General features: G+C 43.3%; 1 protein-coding gene across 1 annotated transcript in view; it reads left to right on the top strand.

The window, feature by feature from the left end:
* The first annotated feature begins 567 nt into the window (after positions 1-567).
* The window catches only part of BRF1 (BRF1 RNA polymerase III transcription initiation factor subunit), a 214,012-nt gene continuing 192,499 nt past the window's right edge, over positions 568-22,080 (top strand). The window contains 1 exon segment of the mRNA XM_032235340.1: positions 568-897. Within this exon segment, the coding sequence (XP_032091231.1) occupies positions 711-897 (187 nt within the window). The 5' untranslated portion in view covers positions 568-710.

Here is a 22,080-nt window from a genome sequence, read left to right as displayed (position 1 = left end):
AACTTATAGTCCACATCTTAAAGTTGCTAAGGTTTAGAAGCCTTGCAATATTGATGTCCTAAGGATGCCTACAAAGGGCATATATCCAGGTCTTAAGTCTTCTCTGCATACAAGTTCACGGAGTCATTGATGAAAGAACCCGATCCTTTACCTACTCAGGGTTCCGTGTTCTGCTTTTACTGAACTGACTCTATAGTAAATGAGGAAATTCGTCGGTCATCCCGGCCCTTTGCACCAAAAGAAAACCCAGAGGTAGAACTGTTGGACTCTCCATAGTTCAGCCTCCTGCTACCAAATCTCCCGGCGGCGGCGGCGGAGGAGAAGGGAGGGGGTGGGGGAAGAGTCATTCTAAAGGCTAAGGAGAAAGTAGCAGCGGCAGAAACTCTGGTGAATTGCAACGTTCGGCGTTCTAGACGCCTTCTGGGAATCCCCAAACACCCAAGAGGCGCACGACGATACACTGCCGCGGAAAGTGGAAGCTCGCAGCGGCAGGCAGGCCTCGCGAGAAAGGGCGTTTTTTTTGGGGGGGCTGCGGCTCCTCCTCCTCCGGCAGCGAATGGGCGGCCGAGCCAGGCCTGCGTGGAGGAGGAATAGCGCGAGAAACCGCCGGCAGTGTGTGCTGAGCCAGGCGGGCGGCTCGGCCCGCTTGCAGCGAAGTCGCTCCAGCCTGCTTGCTTGCTTGCCGGCGGCCGCCCGCACCGCCGGTCAAGATGTCCGGCGGGCGGGTGTGCGCTGCCTGCGGCGGCTCCGACATCGAGGTGGACTCAGCCCGGGGCGATGCCGTCTGCACCGGATGCGGTTCGGTGCTGGAAGACAACATCATCGTCTCCGAGGTGCAGTTCGTGGAGAACAGCGGAGGAGGATCCTCGGCAGTCGGGCAGTTCGTCTCCCTCGACGGTGCGAGCCTGTGTGTGTGTGTGTGTGTGTGTAGCGGGGAGTCGGGGCCGGCCTTGGGGGGGAGAGGCAGCCGAAGGAGGAGCAGCCCGATGCTGCCTCTGCTACGGCCGGCCGTGACGTTGCTCCCGAGAGTAGTGAATTGCACGTGGGTGCCGTGGGAGAATCACAACTCCTCTGCTTCCTCCTCCTGTCCCTCGTACAGAATTTGCTTAGTTTAAAAGCAAAGCAGTGCAATGACAAAATCGCCTATGATACTGGAAGAAGACAATTTATGTGCTACTGATTAGGACGGCTCTCATGTCAAGAGGCGCTGCCTTGTAACTTCTGCAACCCTTTAGGTCAGTGTTTCTCAACCTTGGCAACTTTAAGTCCTGTGGACTTCAACTCCCAGAATTCCCCAGCCAGCTGTCTGGGGGATTCTGGGAGTTGAAGTCCACAGGACTTAAAGTCGCCAAGGTTGAGAAACACTGCTTTAGGTCTTACAAAGAAAGTACATTTGTCCCAACTTAATTCTCTGGCCTCAGTATTTGCAGCCAGGTGAATCCTTCCACAGCTCTCTCTGATTCCCATTTTCCTCAAACTTCTTTCTTTGAGCTCTTTCTCTGGCTTGTTATACCAAATCTGGGGAAGGGGCTACTTTGTCCCATAAGAAATAGTACTTGCTTGTACTTGTACTTGACGCCTCTTCACCCATCGTGGGTATAGGCGACTTCCATGGAAATTTGACGCCACTGTTTTCGGTCCTGGGCTAGGGTTGTCAGGTGGTGCAGCCAGTCGCTATTATATGATTTTCGGCTGATTGAATGGGCGCATGACTATATCTTCGGCTTTCCGTTTGAAGTGACGCAGAGTGGTTAGACGAACACCTCCTTTTGGCCGTTTCCAGGTCGGACCAGGCTCTGCAAGCAGGGAAATTTTTGGGATTCAATTTTCTGGCATTCTCAATGTATGGCCTAGCCAGCGCCAGTGTCTAAGTTCTATAATGGCAGATACATTTTCATTGATATCACATCTTCGGCGGATTTCAGCATTGGATATTCTTTCAGAGTACTTGATTTTCGTAAGTCTACGCAAGCAATAATATAAGAAATAGGCTTCGAAGAATAATAAGCCCTGCTTCAGAAAGGAGAGAGAGAGGGAAATATTTATTTTCAGATGCCCATCTGTGTTGTTATAGATGGAAAATAGATGTTTCTATTAAGTATATCTGTTATGAGATCTGCCCTTTTCCTAATCTTCGTCTTAATAACTGTGGGTGCCCTTCTTGTTCCATTTGGCTTTCATTCATTCCTTTCTCTACCTATTAATTTGGTAATAGATTTTGACTTTCGTGTAGGAGCCTGTAAGATCTGTAGTTTGTGACATTAACTTAACAGAAGTAAAATTAAAATATAGTTATGGCTTATCCACAGTTGATATACATTTGATTTTTTTACTCTTATTGGATACATGAATTCAGCAGCTGAAGGTGTATGGCAGAGGGTACTGAACATTGTTTTCTAGTTGCATACCTAGAGGACTGTTTAAGAACTTTAGTGAGTTCAGTTCATGGAGAAAGAAATAGCTACCGTGTTTTTCGGAGTATAAGACGCACCAAGATTTTGAAGGGGTAAATTTTTTTTTTAAAGGTTTTGCCCTCCCTGCCCCCCAAGAGCACTCTGCACTCTGTTTTTTTGGGGAGAGGGCAAAAACGTGGCACATGGGGACTCGATCTTCCTAAAGGGTAAGGCTTTTATCGATCTCAAACCTACTTTTCTCTACCCCTCCCATGGCAGGGCAGGATTAAACATATCTCTCTGCGCTTTATTTTGTCCCCTCCCCCACTTCCCTCTGACCGGCGACACGGAGCCGCTTGGCCCAAAGAGCGGCAGTTGGCTTGCTTCTTCTCTTCAGTGAGGAAGGAAAGACACATGGGGGCTGAAATGGCACCTGAGCGGCAAAAGGGAAGCCCAAAGGAAGCAACCCGCCAAGGCTGTCTCCTTGAACAACCAGGCTTGTTCACTGCCCTCTTGGCAACACCGCTTCCTTAGTGTCAGGGCAGAAGCAGGTTCCAGTCTGCAGGGAGACTCCTGACCTGGCACACCTGCATTCCGAAGTTTCCTTTCCATCCTGTACTTCTTCCACTAGCCAAGATCCCAACCATGCCAATAGCTTTTCCCGGAGAGAAAGTGAAGATCTAGCATCTTGAGAAAAGACTTAATGATGAGGAGATTGTTTCTCTTCCCTTCCTCCACCCACCCACCCCCAATCCGCCCGGATCTGTCATGCAGCAAAGAGATACGGTAGCTGGGCGCAATAGCAGCAATAGCAATAAGCAGATCTGGAGAGATTTGGGGTGGGGGGTGGTGGAGAACGCTATATTGGGAAGTTAAAAACCTAGAATGGGACACAATCAAGCTTGATTCAAAGGCTTTGGCTCCTGAGATCGGTGTGCTGCCACCCAAAAATGCTATTAGCGCGATCTCTGCCGCCTGGAACTGCCCGAGAAGGAGCAGGTAAAATGGGCCCTGCAGCGATCGTGGTACCAGCATTTTGGATGGCAGCGCACCGATCTTAGGAGCCAAAGCCTTTGAATCAAGCTTCATTTCATTTCATTTATTAAATTTATAGGCCGCCCAATCCCGGAGGACTCCGGGCGGCTTACAACAAAAAAAAAGAAAAAAAAAGAAAAAGAAAAAAAGAAAAGCCAGATAAGTAAAAAAATAGTTTAAAATTCACAACACACATACGTTCTAATCGGGGCTGGACCTTAACACTAAGGTCAACAGCCCCAGGCCTGCCGGAACAGCCAGGTTTTAACGGCTTTCCTGAAGGCCATGAGAGTGGGTAAGGTCCGGACCTCTGGGGGTACCTGATTCCATAGGGTCGGAGCAGCCACAGAGAAGGCTCTCCTCCGGGGGCCCGCCAGCCGACACTGTCCGGCTGATGGTATCCGAAGGAGGCCCACCCTGTGGGAACTTATCGGCCGTTGGGAGGTGTATGGCAGTAGGCATATGGCAATAAGCTTGATGGTGTCCCATTCTAGGTTTTTAACTTCCCAATCTAGCATTCTGAGAAAAGCTTTCATAAGAAGGAGATTGTTCCTCTTCCCTTCCTCCCCCCTCCCCCCCACCAATCTCTCCGGATTCTCAGGAACCAAGGCCTTTGAATCAAGCTTGATTGTACCCTATTTCAGGTTTTTAACTTCCCAATCTAGCGTTCTGAGAAATCTAGCATCTTTGAGGCACCTTTCATTAGCAGGAGGAGGAGGGCAACTTAAAGCAGCGCCTCCTTAAACCAAAGCCTCTGAGTAACTGGGAAAGAAATGTGTGCTTTTCGGGTGGCAGTTTTCGGCAGGTTCCAAGCGTGGCTTTCTTTCCCAGTTACTCAGAGGCTTTGGTGTACTCCGTTCTCACCCTCCTCCTCCTGCAAGCGAAAGGTGCCTCAGAGATTCAGCGAGCAGCTCAGGGGAGACAATGGCCACAATGACTTCACTCCCCAGCAATGTGAGGAGCCGCAGCCACCGCCACCACCGCCTAAGCCCTCCCGGGAGCCCAGCCGAGCGGGAGCTCTGAAAGCGAAATCTCTCTCTTTTCCAGCCATCACAATCTCTGCAGTGCCCGCTTTGCCTGCCCCTTTTTCAGATGACCCAGGTGGCTACATTCGGAGTATAAGACCCAAACAGATTTTCACCCTCTTTTTTTGGAGTAAAAAGGTGCGTCTTATACTCCGAAAAATACGGTATTCGATCTAAGCTACAGTTTTAGACAAATTGAGCATTGTAAACCTCAGATATTATTATATAAATATCCCTGGTATTCTAGTTTGGATCTAATCCTGAATATGGAAGGAATCATTGCTGATAAGTCTCAGCTATGTTTCTCTGACACTTCTGAGGTTTTGCTGACCCCTGACAAATAACTTAAAGCAGAAATGAGCTGTATCTGGAAAGACAAGGATCCCACAAGTAAGGGGTTTCCGGGTCCCTGAAATAAGAGGTTGCTTGCTCTGATGGAATTGCATTTCTCTGAAAAAAAGTATGTGACATCAGAGGCCCAAGTGTCAGCAGCAAGAATAGCAATAGCAATAGCAATAGCAGTAGACTTATATACCGCTTCATAGGCCTTTCAGGCCTCTCTAAGCGGTTTACAGAGAGTCAGCATATTGCCCCCAACAATCTGGGTCCTCATTTTACCCACCTCGGAAGGATGGAAGGCTGAGTCAACCCTGAGCCGGTGAGATTTGAACCGCTGACCTGCTGATCTAGCAGTAGCCTCCAGTGCTGCATTTAACCACTGCGCCACCTTGGAAGAGGCAATGCCATAATAAAATAAATGCACTGGCTGTTAATTTGCTTCTATATATCATTTAAGATTTTGATATTAACCTATAGACAATTTGGAGAGAATATTTCTATTACACAGAAAGGCTGAACAATTGCATTCACCATCAAAGGCTGCCTTGAGTCCACCACATGCAGTAGAAACTCATTTGAGTTCAGCTGGGAAGCCTTTTTTGTTATACCAGTTTTGGAGTGCTTATCCTCTAGAAATTAAACATGGATTCTGGAAAAATTTAGATGCTACATTGGGTAGTTCATGATGGTATGGTTAAATTGCTTATAATTATCACATTCTTATGAGTTTTCTTGTATTTTGTTTGGTAGTATATGGTCTAAAGTCTGTAAACAGGTTTAGAAGGAGTCAGTGACAAATAAATACTTTGAATAAATCAAAATGGAGAGTTAATAAATACAAAGCAAAGTTATGGAGAGGGAAAGGATGGCATCTATTTTTTTCAGTGCATTGTGTCTTTGGTGAAAGCTGTATTTCTTTCAACAACCAATACAATATATGCAGGAGTTGCCAAAAGTCAGGCCACATACACAATGTAATATTTAGATTGTATTGAATGTTCAAATCAATTGCCATTTTCTTCTAAATACTTCCTCAATCATTTGAACTTTGAACATTCCTAAGTATAGAAACATTTTCTCTGAAAAAAAAATTAATGAAACATATTGTAATTGGCCTACAAATAGTCTTTGAATTAGAACTGTAATGGAGCTTCATGATTTTATGTTTTTTATGGTGGTTCTTAAACATAGAGGTTGTAAGTGTGAACACCATGGTTGTTAACCAAGGTGTTAAGAAATAAGGGTAGGGCAATGAGTGTGGTGTCTTCAATGGGGTAAATGAGGTTTTTAGATCATGGATGTCAATCTTGATCGTGTCACGTGACGTATCGTGACATATTTTACCTTTGCGGAGCCGGTGTGGGTGAGGCCTGCACGTGATGTATCTGGTCCATGGACCGCCAGTTTGACACCCCTGTTCTAGATAATACAAATTCAGTAGTGAAGGAAAATAATTCTGTTAATTGGATTCTTGATTTGGTACAAACCATTCCTACGGTAGTTAATACTAGCTTAAATATGATTGTTTATTAGAGATGAATGATCTTAATTGAAAGATGCAGCAATTATCATCATCTTGATAAAGGAAAAAAAATAAAATGTTTAGTTGATATGAAAAATAATTATCAAATGTGCATGTGTACAGATGTAAAATTTTATACAATATAAAAAAATCCAATGATCCTTCTGTTATTTAGCAGATATGCATGTGCCCCAAACCATGGTAAGTGAAGATGTACATTGATGCATTATTGTCTCCCCCCCCCCCGCAGAATATTATTAACTGGGGAGATGCTCTTTGCTTTGTGGCCCAGGGGCTTCAAGATGCTCGATTACTCTAAGTCCGAGATGGCGAACCTATGGTATGCTTGCCACAGGTGGCACGTGAAGGCATTTTTTAGGACACACGCTAGCCAGCTGATTTCTACCTTCATTTTCAGTAGTTTTTCGCCCTCCAGAGGCGAAAAACAACCCAAGACACAAACCGTAAGTTCGGGAACAGACTTCCAGGTTGCCCATTGGGTGGTTTTTCGCCCACCTGAGGCTTCAGGAAGCTTTCCTGAAGCCTCCGGAGGGCAAAAAACAGCCCAGCACGCAAACCGGAAGTTGGATAATGGGCCGTTTCTGACCTCTGGAGGGCCTCTGTGGGGGTGGGGTGGGGAATGCAATTTTTGCCCTCCTCAGGTTCCTAGAAAGGGTCTGGAGTCTGGGGAGGGCAAAAAACAGGTCCACTGTGCCATTGCGTGGCAAAAGTGGGGGCCGTGTGTGCGTGCGGGGCAGGTGCATAGAATTATGTGTGTGGGCACACATGCGCACCACCCTCCCCCGCTCCCCTGCGCTTTTCGCACGCGATGGCAAAAAGGTTAGCCATCACTGCTGTAAGTTCTTTACCTCCTCTTTTACTACTTCGTGTATCAAGGGAGACAGAAAGTTCTGGTTCTTGTTCTTCTGGTGCCCATAACAATTGTTAAGGTTGTTGTAGTGTGTCAATTACTCTTAAGCTATAACTAATTTGTGTTAGAGCAGTAGATCATTTTCTGCTGTTCCCATTTTCCCCATTTCAAACCCCCCTCCCCCCGTCTCCTGATTCTGAAGGTGCATCATTTGATAGTGTTATTTGATACTGGATGGGGATGTTCAGATTTGTAGTTCCTCTAGTGAAGAGCTTTCTCATAGCAAGAGACAACATTATAGGTGTTCCTACTTACATGGACGTGCGCTGGTTCTGATTTGGTTGCCTTGCACCTTTCCCATGGATAGCCAGAACTGGCTATTAGAGAACTTATTACCTGCAGCTGCTTCTCTTTAGAATTACTTGCATTTATTGTACCAATGCTTTTCCTTTGCTATGGCAAAGGTAAGCCATATAATTTTAGAGAAGGGAAAGGGGTTATTTTGCCTCCCCAAAGTCCTTCCTATATAGCAGTGTTTCTCAATCTTGGCAACTCTTAAGAAGTGGCAGGGGTCTTCTGGGAGTTGAAGTCTACACGTCTTAGAGTTGCCATGGTTGAGAAACACTGCTTTATGAGGTGTGCTCAGAGAAGTAGTTGATGTTTGTTTGGATTAGATTTCAGCTCTCCATCTCTAATTTTATGACATATTTGGAATCATTCCTTTTATTGATAAAGAAATAATCTTTCCTATATGATATTGTAATTCAGAGTTCCAGGCTGACTGACTTCTGTAAGCCAGTACTGTTTATGTTTTTATATATTTATGGGTGGGTGTAAGGAACAAACCCCTCAAACAATTATAGATCAATCTATATAGTTCTCATAGTTAAATCTAGTTTATTTTAAATTTCTACTGCTTGGTAAATGCTAAAACTATTTTTGTGTCTTCTCCAAGTATTTGAGTGTGATCCATTTCAAAACATATAGAACATAAATAAATCATAAAATTAATCTACCATTATTAAGATAAAGATATAAAGATATTTTCCAGATGAACTTAATTTATAGATAAACATCTATTTTTTCTTGGCAACAGTATGGAAGTCGATTACTACTGTTTTCCAGTCTAAGTCTCCAAATGGGAGAAGGTTAGAAATGATTATCACACCTTTTTATTGTAAAAAATAAAATAAAATTTCATTCCAGTGTTTACTGGAAGTTTTTGATTAAATCAATTGTTTATTTTTATTTATATATGTAATTTGCATGGCTATCATCATTAATTGGTATTGAGTGTTTGAATTGTTAATGCATATCACTGCGATTGCAACCTAGGATAAGCAGGTGAAACCTTAAGAGCACAAATTACTGTATTTGTATTGATTTCTGGATCCTTCTTACTATTGTAAGTCCAGTCCAGTATTGACACATGAGGTGGAGATGATTTTGAATGAAACAAGTATTGCTCAGGGAAATCAAGTGTTTCTTTACCTCTTTTATCAGGAAAAAAATCACATCTTTGCTAACTGTTATAAAGCAAAATGTAATATTAATATCTTGTTAAGATAACTGTTAGTATTTCACATATTGCTCTGTTCTCAACATCACAGTGTATTTGGAAATAGTTTCCCACAATATACTATAAGTAGAAATAAATATTATCGTATTGTTGGAGTGTAAGACGTTCCGAAGTATAAGGCGCACCTAGCTTTTGGGGAGGAAAACAAGGGGGCGCGGGGAATCTGCCTCTGCCTCCCAGCAATTTGCCTCCTTGGTGTTACATTTCAGACTATATTTGTACAGATGCTGTTAAAATTGATGTGGCTTTCTGGAAGTATACATTATACTCGGCTATTTAAAAGGAGATACACTGGGCCTCTTCAGATCAAGCATTTATTTTAAAAAGCTTCTTCATTTTGTTAAATTGTCTAGAAGAATAACAAAGCAGTCTTTTAAAAATAAGTCGAATAATTTGAACATTCTATAGGCATTTATAGTTATTGACTTACCTCCTTGCAGCAAACAGCAAACAGCCTGATTCAGTTTAACCTGATTAGAAGAAGAAAAAATCTGCCTCTGCCTCCCAGCAATTTGCCTCCTTGTAAGTCCAAACAGCAGGTTTCGCTTTCAATTTCAGTTTTAAGCCCGAGCCTCTCGATCAGCTGTTCTCCATAGTGAGGGGGGAGGAGTATCCAGAATGGGTTGACTTTGTCCTCTCATGATTGGATGAGTCAGATAAGCTCTTTGGGCAACGCCCCCTGGCCAGCAGGACTTCCCATATTTTGACTCATCCTACTCAGGGAAAGGATGCACCACTCTGGACCTCCAGTAATTTACAAAGGATTAAGGAAAATAAACTTGGACCCGGCGAATCCTGCCTCCCTACATTGCACACAGCCTCCTCCTGCAAGGACTGGACTGCCACAAGCCCCCTGGGGCGGCACACTGCCCTGGCCACTGAGTGAGACGGAGTCACTCAGGGAGGACCCTTGCCGGGCAGGCAGGAGGAGAGGGCATATATGCTTCCTAGAGGCAGCCCTTGATGCAGAGGCTAATCAGGAGCAGAAGCGCTCCTCTGCTCCCCTCAGGGGTTGAGCCACGAGGGTTGTTAAAATGCCCTGGAAAGCCTGCGCTGGCAGCTATCACCAGTGGACAAGGTGAGAGCCGGAAAGGCTCAGAAAGAGCTGCGGGAGGCAGGGGGAGGCGAGCGGCAGCCGCATGGCAAGCCTGCAAAGGCAAAAGCCATTTCCATGTGCTCCAGCAAAGAGGAGCCTTTTGAATTTGGAGCCGGGGGCCATCTTGAAACCACGTGGTCCAAGATGGCGGCCCCCAGCAGCTCAGAGGAGGCAGGCAGGAGCCCAGCTCTCAGCCCTCCAGCAACAACCACAACCGGAGGCTCTGTGGAGCCCTTGAAAGGTGAGAAACCATTGCAGAGGCATTAGCCAAGGGCGGGGGACGCAGCAAAGGGCCAAAAGGAGGCTTATTAAGGAGGTTAGAGGCAGGCCGTGGTTCAATCCCCCCCCCCAAGCCTACCTCCTAGATGAATCACAGAGGCAGCTGCCACAAGACTGCAGGAAGAACCCTCCCCCCAACCTGAGAACTCCTCCCCCCCAGGGGAGGCCTTCGGCTTCGGTGTTTCAGAAATCTTGCCTAAACGCCCGTTCTGTCCCTTTCTAACTGCCTAGTAACAGGAGAAGGCTTCTCCCTTAAGGACACTCTCCTTTAAGTAGGAGAAAGAGAGTTGGGGGCGAGAAGGCCATCAGAAAGAGGCTGTCCAGCAAGAGCTGCGTTTTTTGTGGCTAATTCTTCCTTCCCCCTTAAGAGCATTCTCCTTTGAGTAGGAGAAGGAGGGGGGAGGGGCGAGAAGTCCCTGAGAAGGAGGCTGGCCCCTTAGCAAAAGCTGTTATTTTGTGGCTAAGTTCTGAGGGCGGGGCTATGGTATTTGCCCTGCAGAGCCATTTGGAAAGAAGGGGGAGGAGGGGCCCCATGTGGCCCAAGCCGGCAGCCTGGAAAACACAGAGGGGGGAGGAGTAATCAACCCGGCTGCTAAAGGCTTTAGCCCCCAGGGAGAGACAGAAGAACCTCCAATCAGGTTAGAGATTACCCCCCTTCCCCAAGGCCTTCCAAGGGTGGGGGTGACTAGGCAAAGAGCAGATGCAATGCAATACAATACTATGCAATACAATAGCAGAGGGAGAAGGGACCTTGCAGGTCTTCTAGCCCAACCCCCCTGCTTAGGCAGGAGATCCTATACCTTTTCAGACAAATAGCTATCCAACAGCTGCTTAAAAACTTCCACTGTTGGGGCATTCACAATGTCTGGAGGCAGGTTGTTCCACTGATTAATTGTTCTAACTGTCAGGAAATGTCTCCTCAGTTCTAAGTTGCTTCTCTCCTTGATTAGTTTCCACCCATTGCTTCCAGTTCTGCACTCAGGTGCCTTGGAGGATAATCAGGCTGCCTCTTCTTTGTGGCAACCCCTGAGATATTGGAACACTGCTATCATGTCTCCCCTAGTCCTTCCTTTCAGTAAACTAGACCTACCCAATTCCTGCAACCGTTCTTCATAGGCTTTAGCCTCCAGTCCCCTGATCCCCTCTGTTGCTCTTCTCTGCACTCTCCCTAGAGCCTCCACATCCTTTCTACATCATGGTGACCAAACTGAAAGCAGAATTCCAATTGTGGCCTTTCCAAGGCCTTATAAAGTAGGATGAACACTTCACGGGAGCTTGATTCTATTCCTCTGTTTATGCAGCCAAAAACTGTGTTGGGTTTTCTGGCAGCTGTTGCACACTGCTGACTCATATTAAAGGGTTGTCCACTAGGACTCCAAGATCCCCCTCACAGTTACTACTGTGGAGTAAGGTATTCTGTACCTGTGCACTTCACCTTCGTTGCCTAAAAGTAGAACCTTACTTCATTGAATCTCATTTTCCTAGGTAGTGTCCAATGTTCAAGGGTATCAAAATCCTCCTTTAGCCTGTATTCTGAAGTGTTGGCTATTCCTGCCAGCTTGGGGTCATCTGCTAACCTGATGAGTCTCCCCCCCCCCACCGATCAGCATTTAACAAACAGAGAGCTAACCATCATACCGGCTCCTTCTTATGACCGCTTGAGATAACAGCAGTTCTTAAAGAAACAGTACTACTATCATGGCATATATTTTGCTAACCCAACTGTTAGCTTACACACCTAACACCCTCATTCAAATCACTGATGAAGATGTTGAAGAGTACTGGGCTCAACACAGAGCCTTGGGGGACTCACTGCATTCTTCCCTCCATGAAGAGGCAGTTCCATTGAGGAGTACAGGTGTGTGCGATTGGTCAACCAGTTACCAAGCCATCTGGTGTGACTATGTCTAACCCACATTCTTCTACTTTATCTAGTAGTAGGTTATGGTCTACCTTATCAGGACTTGCTGAAGTCCAAGTTAACTATATAAATGGCATTCCTATGGTCCACTAGGGTTGTCACCGTATCTAAGAAGGCAATATGGCTAGTCTGGTATGATCTGTTTTTGACAAACCCATGTTGGCTTTGGGCTCTTGAGCCGGTTTTTCTCCCTTTCTGAAGGGGGGAATCACATCAGCAATTCTATAGTGGTTCTCCGGTACTCCAGGATCTCTGATAGATATAGTTTCAGTTGTTTGGAGATCTCGTCCGCCAGCTCCTTCAGATCCCTGGGGTGTAACCCACCCGGTCCTGGGAATTGGACTTTGCCTAAGATAGACAGGCTACCATTTCTTCCCTATCTTATCTTGGGTTCCTAATCTGAATTTGGGGTGCTGTTCTTGATAGGTTGGATTGTTTATCCCTTCGGGTAAAGACCGATGCCAAGCACGAGTTAAATAGTTCGGCTTTACCCCTGCTGCTTGTCACCTTCGGGCCACTTTCTCCCAGCAAGGGACCAATCGTTTCCTTAATCTTTCTTGGTTTTATCAGGCGGGAAGATGCCCCCTTTTGTATTTTATTTTATTATTATTGTTGTTGTTGTGGTTCTTGTTGTTGTTATTATTATTTTACCTTTGTGGCAGGCCTTTATCGTGAGCCTTAGCTTCCCTCACTTCATGTTTACACGCACTCTAGTGGCCGCCCATTAAACTCCGTCTGTGTTTACATTCAGATTATCTCTGCGCTAATCCTAGCCATAGAATCATAGCACCCTTATGGGCGGGGGGAAAAAGGGTCAGACAGGCTGGTCCCCATGCCAGAACCCACCACAAACTCAGAATGGGATGCCCGACTATGAGAGATCGCAGAAGCACCTCAGATAGCCTATGAATTTAGACAACATTCGCTGACGGCAGAACATATAGCAGGAGTGGGGAACATCAGAGCCGACTGGCTCAGCCGGACCAAGGGGACAATTTGGAGCGGAAGCTGCAGCCAGCAATCTTCAAGGAGCTGGCAGAGTGCTTCAGACGCCTGGAGGTCGACTTATTCGCCACGCCCCTCAACGCTCAGCTCCTGAGGGTCTTCTCCAGGTACCAGACATGGGGGGGCAGAAGGGGCGGACGATCTGCGAAGCCCCTGGCCCAGGGGTTGTCAGTATGCCTTCCGCCCTTACCCCTGATCCCCAGGGTCATATGGGAAACCCTTCGGGAGGGGGCGGAAGGGGTTCTGTTGGCGCCTCACTGGCCCCGGAGACTGTGGTTGCAGATCTCCAGTCGCTTTCAGCGGAGAGGCCATGGAGAATCTACCAGGAGGGGATATCTCTTAACCAGGGGTCGCTGGAGCACCCAGACCTTCAATGGCTCCAGCTGACCTCCAGCTCTTGAGCGGAGCCTCCTGGGGAAAGACCTCTTCCCCCCAGGGTGATGCAGACTATCCAGACTGCCCGCACATCCTCCACAGAGCGTATCTATGGCTCCATGTGGTGGGCCTCTGCCTCATGGTGTAATTCCCTGGGGCACAATCCTAGCCAGGCCTCAGTGCCTCAGATTCTGGACCTCCTCCAGGCAAGCCGGGAGAGAGGGTTAGCTTCTAACACAATTAGGAGACAGGTTTCAGCCATCTCGCCAGTTCTCCTGCGTGGCAGGAACCAGAGCTTGACTCACCATCCTATGGTCAGGCAATTCCTCAAGGGGGCTTCCAACCCCAAACTGCACACAGCGTTCAGGTACCATTCCTGGGACTTACACAGGGTAGGGGACATTCCAATAGGCGCTCCATTTGAGCCTTTACAAACAGTTTCCCTTAAGTTCCTGATTCTCACGGTGGCCTTTCTGGTGGCGATCTCCTCCGCCAGGCAGATATACGAACTGCAAGCTCTGTCCTCCGGGGAGGATCTCTGCTTCTTCCACCAAGACAGAGTGGGGTTACGTCCTTCATCCCTAGGGTGGGCCCCTGCTTCCATCAGACCCAGGAACTGATTTGCCCAACTTCTGTCCAGACACTTCCCACCTGTTGGGAAAGAAGTGGCTCACTCTGGGCGTAAGGAGGGCTCTGAGGATTACCTCAGGAGAACCAGGCCAGACAGGAAATCCGAAGCTCTGTTTGTCTCCTTCCAAATAGGGGCCTGGGTAACAGGGTGACTTCCACCACAATAGGTAGGTGGTTGCGAACCTGCATTGCCACTGCATACCAATCGCAGGGCTTACAGACACCAATCATATCGCAGCTCACTCCACGCGGAGCGCAGCCACGTCCTGGGCCACGCAGACAGCCCTGGCCGGAATCTGCAGGGCAGCCACGTGGGCTTTCCCCTCTCCCTTTGCTAGGAACTATAAACTGGACTCTTGCCTCAGCAGAAGCCTCTTTGGACGCAGGGCGTTGCAGGCGGTTCACAGGGCGGGGCCCATGCCTCAACTGGCATGAGCGGGGGACATGGGGCCTCATGGGTCTCCCTCCCTAGGGACGTGCAGGCTTTGGTACGTCCCATTCTGGATACTCCTCCCCCCTCACTATGGAGAAAGGGCGTTGGTACTTACCTGATACGCCTCTTCTCATAGTGGGGGGAGGAGTATCCAGTCCCTCCCTGACTATGTTTGTACGACTAAGTGTTATGTTCATTGTTTTATGAAGTTATATAAATATTGATGTTGAAGACGATAAAAGCTAAGAACTGAATTAAGAGTCTGGAGTGAATGGTGCAACGAGTCGGATGGAGCTCTTCGTCAAATATGGGAAGTCCTGCTGGCCAGGGGTCGTTGCCCAAAGAGCTTATCTGACTCATCCAATCATGAGAGGACAAAGTCAACCCATTCTGGATACTCCTCCCCCCACTATGAGAAGAGGCGTTTCAGGTAAGTACCAACGCCCTTTTCAGACTGCAGGGATTGCCAAAGCCTATTGTCGCCTCCGCAAGACCCATTTGCTTCTTTTGCTGCAGGGAGGCAGAGGTCAAAGGGTGGGGGCCAGTATTTGTAGAATTAAAGCCTTGATTAAAAAAAACACTTAATCTCTCCCCTGGTATAGCTGACAAAATGAGGATAACCCATGGCTTAGAAGTTAATACATCTACCTAATATGTAAGTAGCCTGGGTTTGAATCCCAGAAGGGTATGGCTGAGGAGAGCTAAATAGCTTGAAATAGATCTACACTAGTCTCTCTTCTTTCTTTGTTGGTAAATATAAATTTAACATGCAGAATTAAAGGTTGCAATTCAGTCTCCTGACCTCCTTAAAGCATTGAAATGTGGGGATGTTATTGAAAGGGATAAGGGTGAATTTTTTTAAACTTATTCTGAGCAGTATTAACAATAGGCATGGGAACCGGAGGCATATGGGAGGAAAACTACTTCAGTTTCCACCCTTAAACTATCTCCCAATCCAAATAGTGGTTTTTCAAGCATTTCATAAACATTAATAGTGCGGCTAGGAATTATTTGCTTCCAAGAGGCAAATTTACTTTCAATCCTATCTTTAATTTTGCTTAAGGAAAAAAAGTGACATTTATTGGGCTTGAAGGAAGGGCTGCATATGAGCTGCCCCCTCCTAATTTAGGACCAGGTTTTAAACATTTGTCTTCATAGCATCTCTGCTCTAAATATTTGTTCTAAGAAAACTTGACAAACCACATCTGACACACTACAGTAGCTTAATCCAGCAAATTGATATTTCTGATGAAACAGAAAAATAACTCTGAATACTGTTTTGATTATGCATTTTTTTCAGAATTTAAATTACTTCCTTGCAGTTTTAGAAAATTAGCTCTAAAAGCAACCTAAATTGCTTGTATCATATATTAATAACAATATTCTTGTTAAGAGGTCAAAGTAAAAGAGGTTATGGATTGGGAAAATGGGTGTAAGAGAACGATTGGTAAAAAATATGTGCATATAGAGAAAAAGTGGCAAAAAATGTAGCTAAAGAGAATGAGGAATGTGTTTAAAAGCGTCAGAAAATGCGGAGAGATTGGGATGGAGATAAAATTTGTTGTGAATTAGGGCAGAGTAAATGCAATTAAAAATAAAGCCTGGGAATGCTAGAAGGGATATTTTAGAGGTTTGTATGGGAATAATAGTGATATGTTGAAGAGTAAAAATGAAATCAATGCTATAATTGCATGTGCCCAAGAAAAGACTGATGAAGTAATAAATGCTGTGAGAATGTTGAAAAGTGCAACTATATGTGTTGATGGCGTATCTGGAGAAATATTCAAGTATGCTTCTGGTTTTTGTTGTGATTGTGTGAATTCTTTAATTGTAATTTGCTCCTGTGCACTATATTATAATTTTTTTGTTTTTATGTTGCTTTTTATTATTGTGAGTTGCCCAGAGATGGGAGGCATCAACGTTGAATAAATTATGCAAAAAATGCATCATTGCCTGATAATTGGAAGAATGCTGTTATTGTGCTCCTGTACAAAGTTAACAAAAATGGAATTAACTGGTCACTGCCTAATTTTGAGAATGAATGACTGTTTTGTATAATCAAAAGATATAGCATGAAAATTTACTCAAGCATTGGAAGTAAATATAGGTAGACATAGAATAACGACACTTAAAATATATTTGGGAGTCAGATTTAGGTAAGTAGTTGAAAGGAGTTTGATAGATCAATACAACAAATTTATGGAGATCTGGAAAATTTTTACTTGCTTCAGTGCAGGAATTCCAGTGATGTAATTCCTATAAGAATTTCACATACAATATGTAACCAGGAGGTGCTGGAGATATTGTGATCAAAAAAGGATTTTCCTTTATATTCATATGATACAGATTAATGAAAAGATAGCAGAGAATTGAACTCACTCCACCTGTAGGCTTCTAACATGTATGAAGGAATAAAAAGTGATGAAGTAACAAACTATTTACCTATTTTGGCAGTAAGGTTGATTATTTCTCATTAATGAAAAATTTTCAACTTTCACTTGAAAAATTAGTAAGATTGGTCTTAGTAAGGTCCTGTGTGAAAAGATTTCTGATAAAATTCAAATTGAGAAATCATTTAACCAGATGGCAAGATTTCATGTTTTATAAATGACAAAATAACAATAGCAATAGCCCTTAGACTTATATACCGCTTCATAGTGCTTTACAGCACTCTCTAAGCAGTTAACAGAGTCAGCATGTTGCCACCAACAATTTGGGTCCTCATTTTATCAACTTTGGAAGGATGGAAGGCTGAGTCAACCTTGAGCTGGTCAGGATTGAATTTCTGGCAGTCAGAAGAATCAGACTGCAATACTGCATTCTAACCACTGCGCCACTATGGCTCTAAGGCATATTCATTAGAGTGAATTGGCCTATGATGGGCTAGGTTAATATAGAAGTGATTGCTTGTAATGTATTGTATTGTAATGTAAAGAAATGGTGATGGTGGTGATAGTAGCTGAGATGATAAATCATCTCCAGGTGAAGTGATTTGCTAATTGTGCCTGGAGACAACAAAGATGCAGGTCACAAAAATGTTAAATCAGTTACATTGGATTTAAGATTATGAAACCTAGTTTTAATCCAGTTATTGTTAACATTTAATGCTTCAATTATTTATAAAAGTACCATATTTTTATGTGTATAAGACACATCAGAGTAGAACATGCACCAAGATTTTGAAGAGGTAAACTAAAAAAAAAGTTTCTGCACTCTGTAGGCCTCCCAAACCATTTTTCATTTTTTCTGAAAAATGGGGCATGCAGAGAGTTCGAGAGGCCTGCAAAATGCTCCTGGGAGCTGCACCCCCCAAAATGAGCAAAAATGGCCATTTTTCTCAAAAACAGGCCTGTTTTTTTGCAAAAAAACAGGGCATGCATAGGCTTTGGGAGCTCCTGGGGGCTAGTGGGACAGAAATGAACAAAAAAAATGACCTATTTTTCACAAAAACAGGCCCATTTTTTGCAAAAAAAACAAAACACCAGGGCATGTATAGGCTTTGGGAGGCATGTAGAGTGCCGTGTTTTTGTTCGTTTTTGCCCTCCACAGCCTCCATGAGCACTTTGCAGGCCTCTCAAGCCCTCTGCATGTCCATTTTTGCGAAGCGGGCAGGGTTTCGGGGGACCAAAAGGCTGTATTCAGTCTATAAGACGCACCCAGATTTTCCGGAGGAGGGGGAGGGAATGGTCACGTGTGGGTTTTATCTTAGCCTGATTGGTCCAAAGACTGAGAGCGAAGCTTTAAATACTGGTGCCTTCCAATCCTGGCCCAGATTCTCTCAGTCTTTGGTCCAAGCACTGTTAGAGCAATTCTTAGGTAGGATTTCTTGTTGCTTCAATTTGATTCTATTTGGGTTGATTGGGCATTTTAAAACTTTTACCAAAAATTCTAAATTGTGCTGCTGCGGCCCCAAGGGACAGATCTCTGCCTCGGGTGGTTGGGGGAGGGCCCTGTGAGGCGTTTGGTCTCCCCCCCCCGCGGGCCAGGAGCCTCAGCCCTATCCCCTTTGCTGCTTGCAAAGCAGCCCTTTTGGCGGGGGGGGGAGTTGTGTCTTATACTCCAAAAATACGGTAGTATTATAGTTTTATAATACTTGTTAAAAAACAGTATGGCTAGGTATATGTTAGAAACAACACTGAGCAGATTGCTGGGTAGCTTTTTTGTTTGCACGTCAATAGGTAATTGAGAAATAAATGGAGGTGAAGCAGAAAATTATTCGTACGTTTGTTGATTTAGAGAAAGTGAATGATGAAGTGAATAAGTTTGAATAATGGAGTTTTGCACAAACATGGAAATAGAGTTTGGTTATTGAATGCATGAATGGCATATGATGAAAGTAAAGCAGGTGAGAGAATAAGTGGAGTGCTCACATAATTTTTCAACATTGAGCAAGATAAATAAGTGTGATTTTTCATTGCCTTTTTACTGTGTTGATGGACAAATGTATAAGAAAACCATGTGATAACATTTGATGTGTGTTATGAATGTTCATGCGCTGTTGTATCAGAGCGTGCCCTGTTATTAGCTAAGAACTAAGAATGATTTGTAGCCAATATTAAACATATTACAGAATGCAAAGAGGATAGGTCAGGATCTGAAAATTAATTTAATAAGGACAAAAATAGTTGTGCTTGATTGGGAAAATGGACTGGATAATTGCAAGTGATATTTTAATGGCAAAAACTTGGAATAAGTAGACAAAATTTTACTAAAGATAGCAAAATGCATGAAAATACTTTGATAGAAATATAGAGATATAATGTGTCAGGTGCAAGGCATGAGTATTTGTCGAAGAAAGTAAAAATGTTTTTTTGTACAGTTTGTTTCTATTTACCTTGTTTTGTGGAAGTTCTTATTAGAACGAGTGACCATATACATTTAATAAATAAAGAAGTTATATGGAAGTAAGAATTGAGTGTTTCAGGAGAAAAATTAATGGACTAGGAATGGAAGACTTAAAATACGCAGTTAAAACCACGATTAAGTGACGAATGGATACAAAAGTTAATTCACTACAAAACAAGTCCGTTGGTCTATGGAGAGAATAAGTATGAATTTAACTTTAAAATACATAATGTAGAGGAAATGGGGAAGACGGAGAAAGTTGTGGCTGGATAACTGATTAAATCCTAAAAAAGGAATGAAGTGAGAAGTCTAATGGACAAAAAATAAAATGTGAATGGATATGATAGAAGCAAGGATGATTTAAAAGGATAGAATAATATGGAATATGTAAACTTGATTTAGTTACATTTCTTTTTCTCTTTTCTCATTGAGCTTTAGTGTATTTTGTGTACCTGTTTTTATTATTTATATAACTTCAAACTCTTTCCCAAGGTCTGCATTAACATTGCTTGCCTTGAAATGGAGGAGCATGTATGTAAGCATATTGCTAGTGAAAATCTATAACAAATACTTAGAGCTCTTACTGTGCCTCTTATGGTCTCCTCCAGGTGTCACTCTTGTATCGTGCCTCAGGAGTAATCTCCTAATAACCTTCATGACAATAATAAAGGCTTACTTAAAATCCTGCAGAAGATACTTTGGTGATTATGAAAATGCTGACTTCTGAATTAGGCCTGTGTTGATCTCCTTTTATACTATAAAGTTGATTTTATTAAATCAAGAATTTGAGCACCTGCCTTTTAATGGGGCTTCTTGAGACCTTGTGCTGTTGTTTGTCAGGTCCCTGAGAAATTATGTGACATGAATGGAAAGTATGTTGAACAGAAGATCTGCAAGTACGGTACAAGGTTTTAAATAAACTCTCACACTAACATCTGTAAGACCAACCTTCCTGCAAGCTACTGACAGCCATGCTAAATGAATTGTCAAGTCAACAAGTGCAAGGCCTAATGATTCAAATCCCACTGAAGGGTTGAACATGGAACAACTAGCATGGATTGTATGCCTGAAGAGTCCTCAGTAAGAATGAAATTGGTCATGTAGTGCATTTTACTGGTCAGTAGCTAGAATTTCAGACTATTACAGTTTTATAACAGTAGGCTAAGTGTTCGAGACTGAAAAAAGTATATTTACACTTTATATAAATTGCCAAGCTATTGCATGGTGCCATATTTTGATTTTTTTGTAATTGCTTCCCAGGTAGCTACTGAAATCTATGGTTATTTTACAATTGGTTAAATATGCATTCTGATAGACATATGAACTAAAGACTGATTATTTTATTTTATAAACATTAATAGATGAATAGATATATTAATCTTTAAAATGTCAGAAAAGTGTTGCTTTTGTTGCAATAATGCTATTTCTCTGCAATCTTATCCGACTATATCAAGAATATGAAAAACATGAGATGTTATAGTGTTTTATGTACCAATAGACCTATGTACTGTCTTGCTTTTTTCCCTTTAAATGTTTACCATAGTTACTTTGACATATTCATTTTCCTCGGCTTATTCTCAAAGGAAATTTAGTTGATTGTAAAATGACAATGTGAAACTTTATTTACAGTTTCTATTGCTGTCAGTGTCCATTTAGTGTGATAAACAAGTATAAATGAACTAGACAAAAACCATAATAAATGAAACAAATCAAATGAAAGTCTTATTAATATTATAAAACAAAACAAAATGTTGCTTAGCATTGGAGTTTGTTTAGATGCTTGATCAAAAATGAATAAACTTATCTTTGGTCATTAAAAGCAGTCAAAAACAGAACAATTTTCAGCCTAATGAATGTTATAGATTTGATAAGAGCCCCAATGTGCTGGATGTCAGCTGAGGCCAGATGTTCATAGCAGTGGAACACATTTTATCTTTTTAATGGGTAACTGATAAAAGAAATAAGATGTGTAACTCTTCTACTTTGCATTTCCCTTAGCACAGTGTTTTCCTATCATGACAACTTTAAGACGTGTGGATTCCAACTCCCAGAATTCCCAGCCAGCATGGAAAAGTTGAAATCCACACATCTTAAACTTGCCAAGGTTGTAAAATATTGCTTTAGAAGACAAGAGAAAGAGAAACTTGCAGTATTATAAAATGAAAACCACATTCTGAATTGTCTGAGAGTTTCACGAGGATTGTTTTTCATGCTGATGAAAGTCTGGATTGACAGCTTGCATGAGTAATTGCAAATAGCCTAGAAATTAGTAAAATATATTTGCATATTCATATACATATAGATGACCTGGAATAACCCTTCAAAGCAACCACACTAGCATTTAAAGAATGTGGCTACTTTAATACTTCAATAAGGGGTACTTTGCTTCCACTGCAAAATATATTTTTTAATCCTGTGCATACCCTTATAGGTTCTATAGAAGATTATAAAAGTCTCTGGAATAACAGTGAAGGAAACAGCCCTGACATGTTTTTACCAAAAGCATATATAAAGAAATACTTCAGGGACAATTGCTCATCTATGAATATATGTGCTTGAGAGTGTCAGTATGTTAAATGCAGTATTGTAGTTATTGGACTGAGTTTTTGATAGATAAGAATTGGTTACCCACAGCTAATTGGTTATTTTCTTATTTCTGTCATAATTGCTCCTCCAATAACAATGCTGGTTTCCTAACGGTATCATACCAACAGGTGGTTGAGCCGTATAAA

Source organism: Thamnophis elegans, chromosome 1 (genome assembly GCF_009769535.1).
Source record: "Thamnophis elegans isolate rThaEle1 chromosome 1, rThaEle1.pri, whole genome shotgun sequence".
In the NCBI taxonomy this organism is placed as follows: Eukaryota; Metazoa; Chordata; class Lepidosauria; order Squamata; family Colubridae; genus Thamnophis; species Thamnophis elegans.
This window is presented reverse-complemented; position numbering and strand designations above follow the sequence as displayed.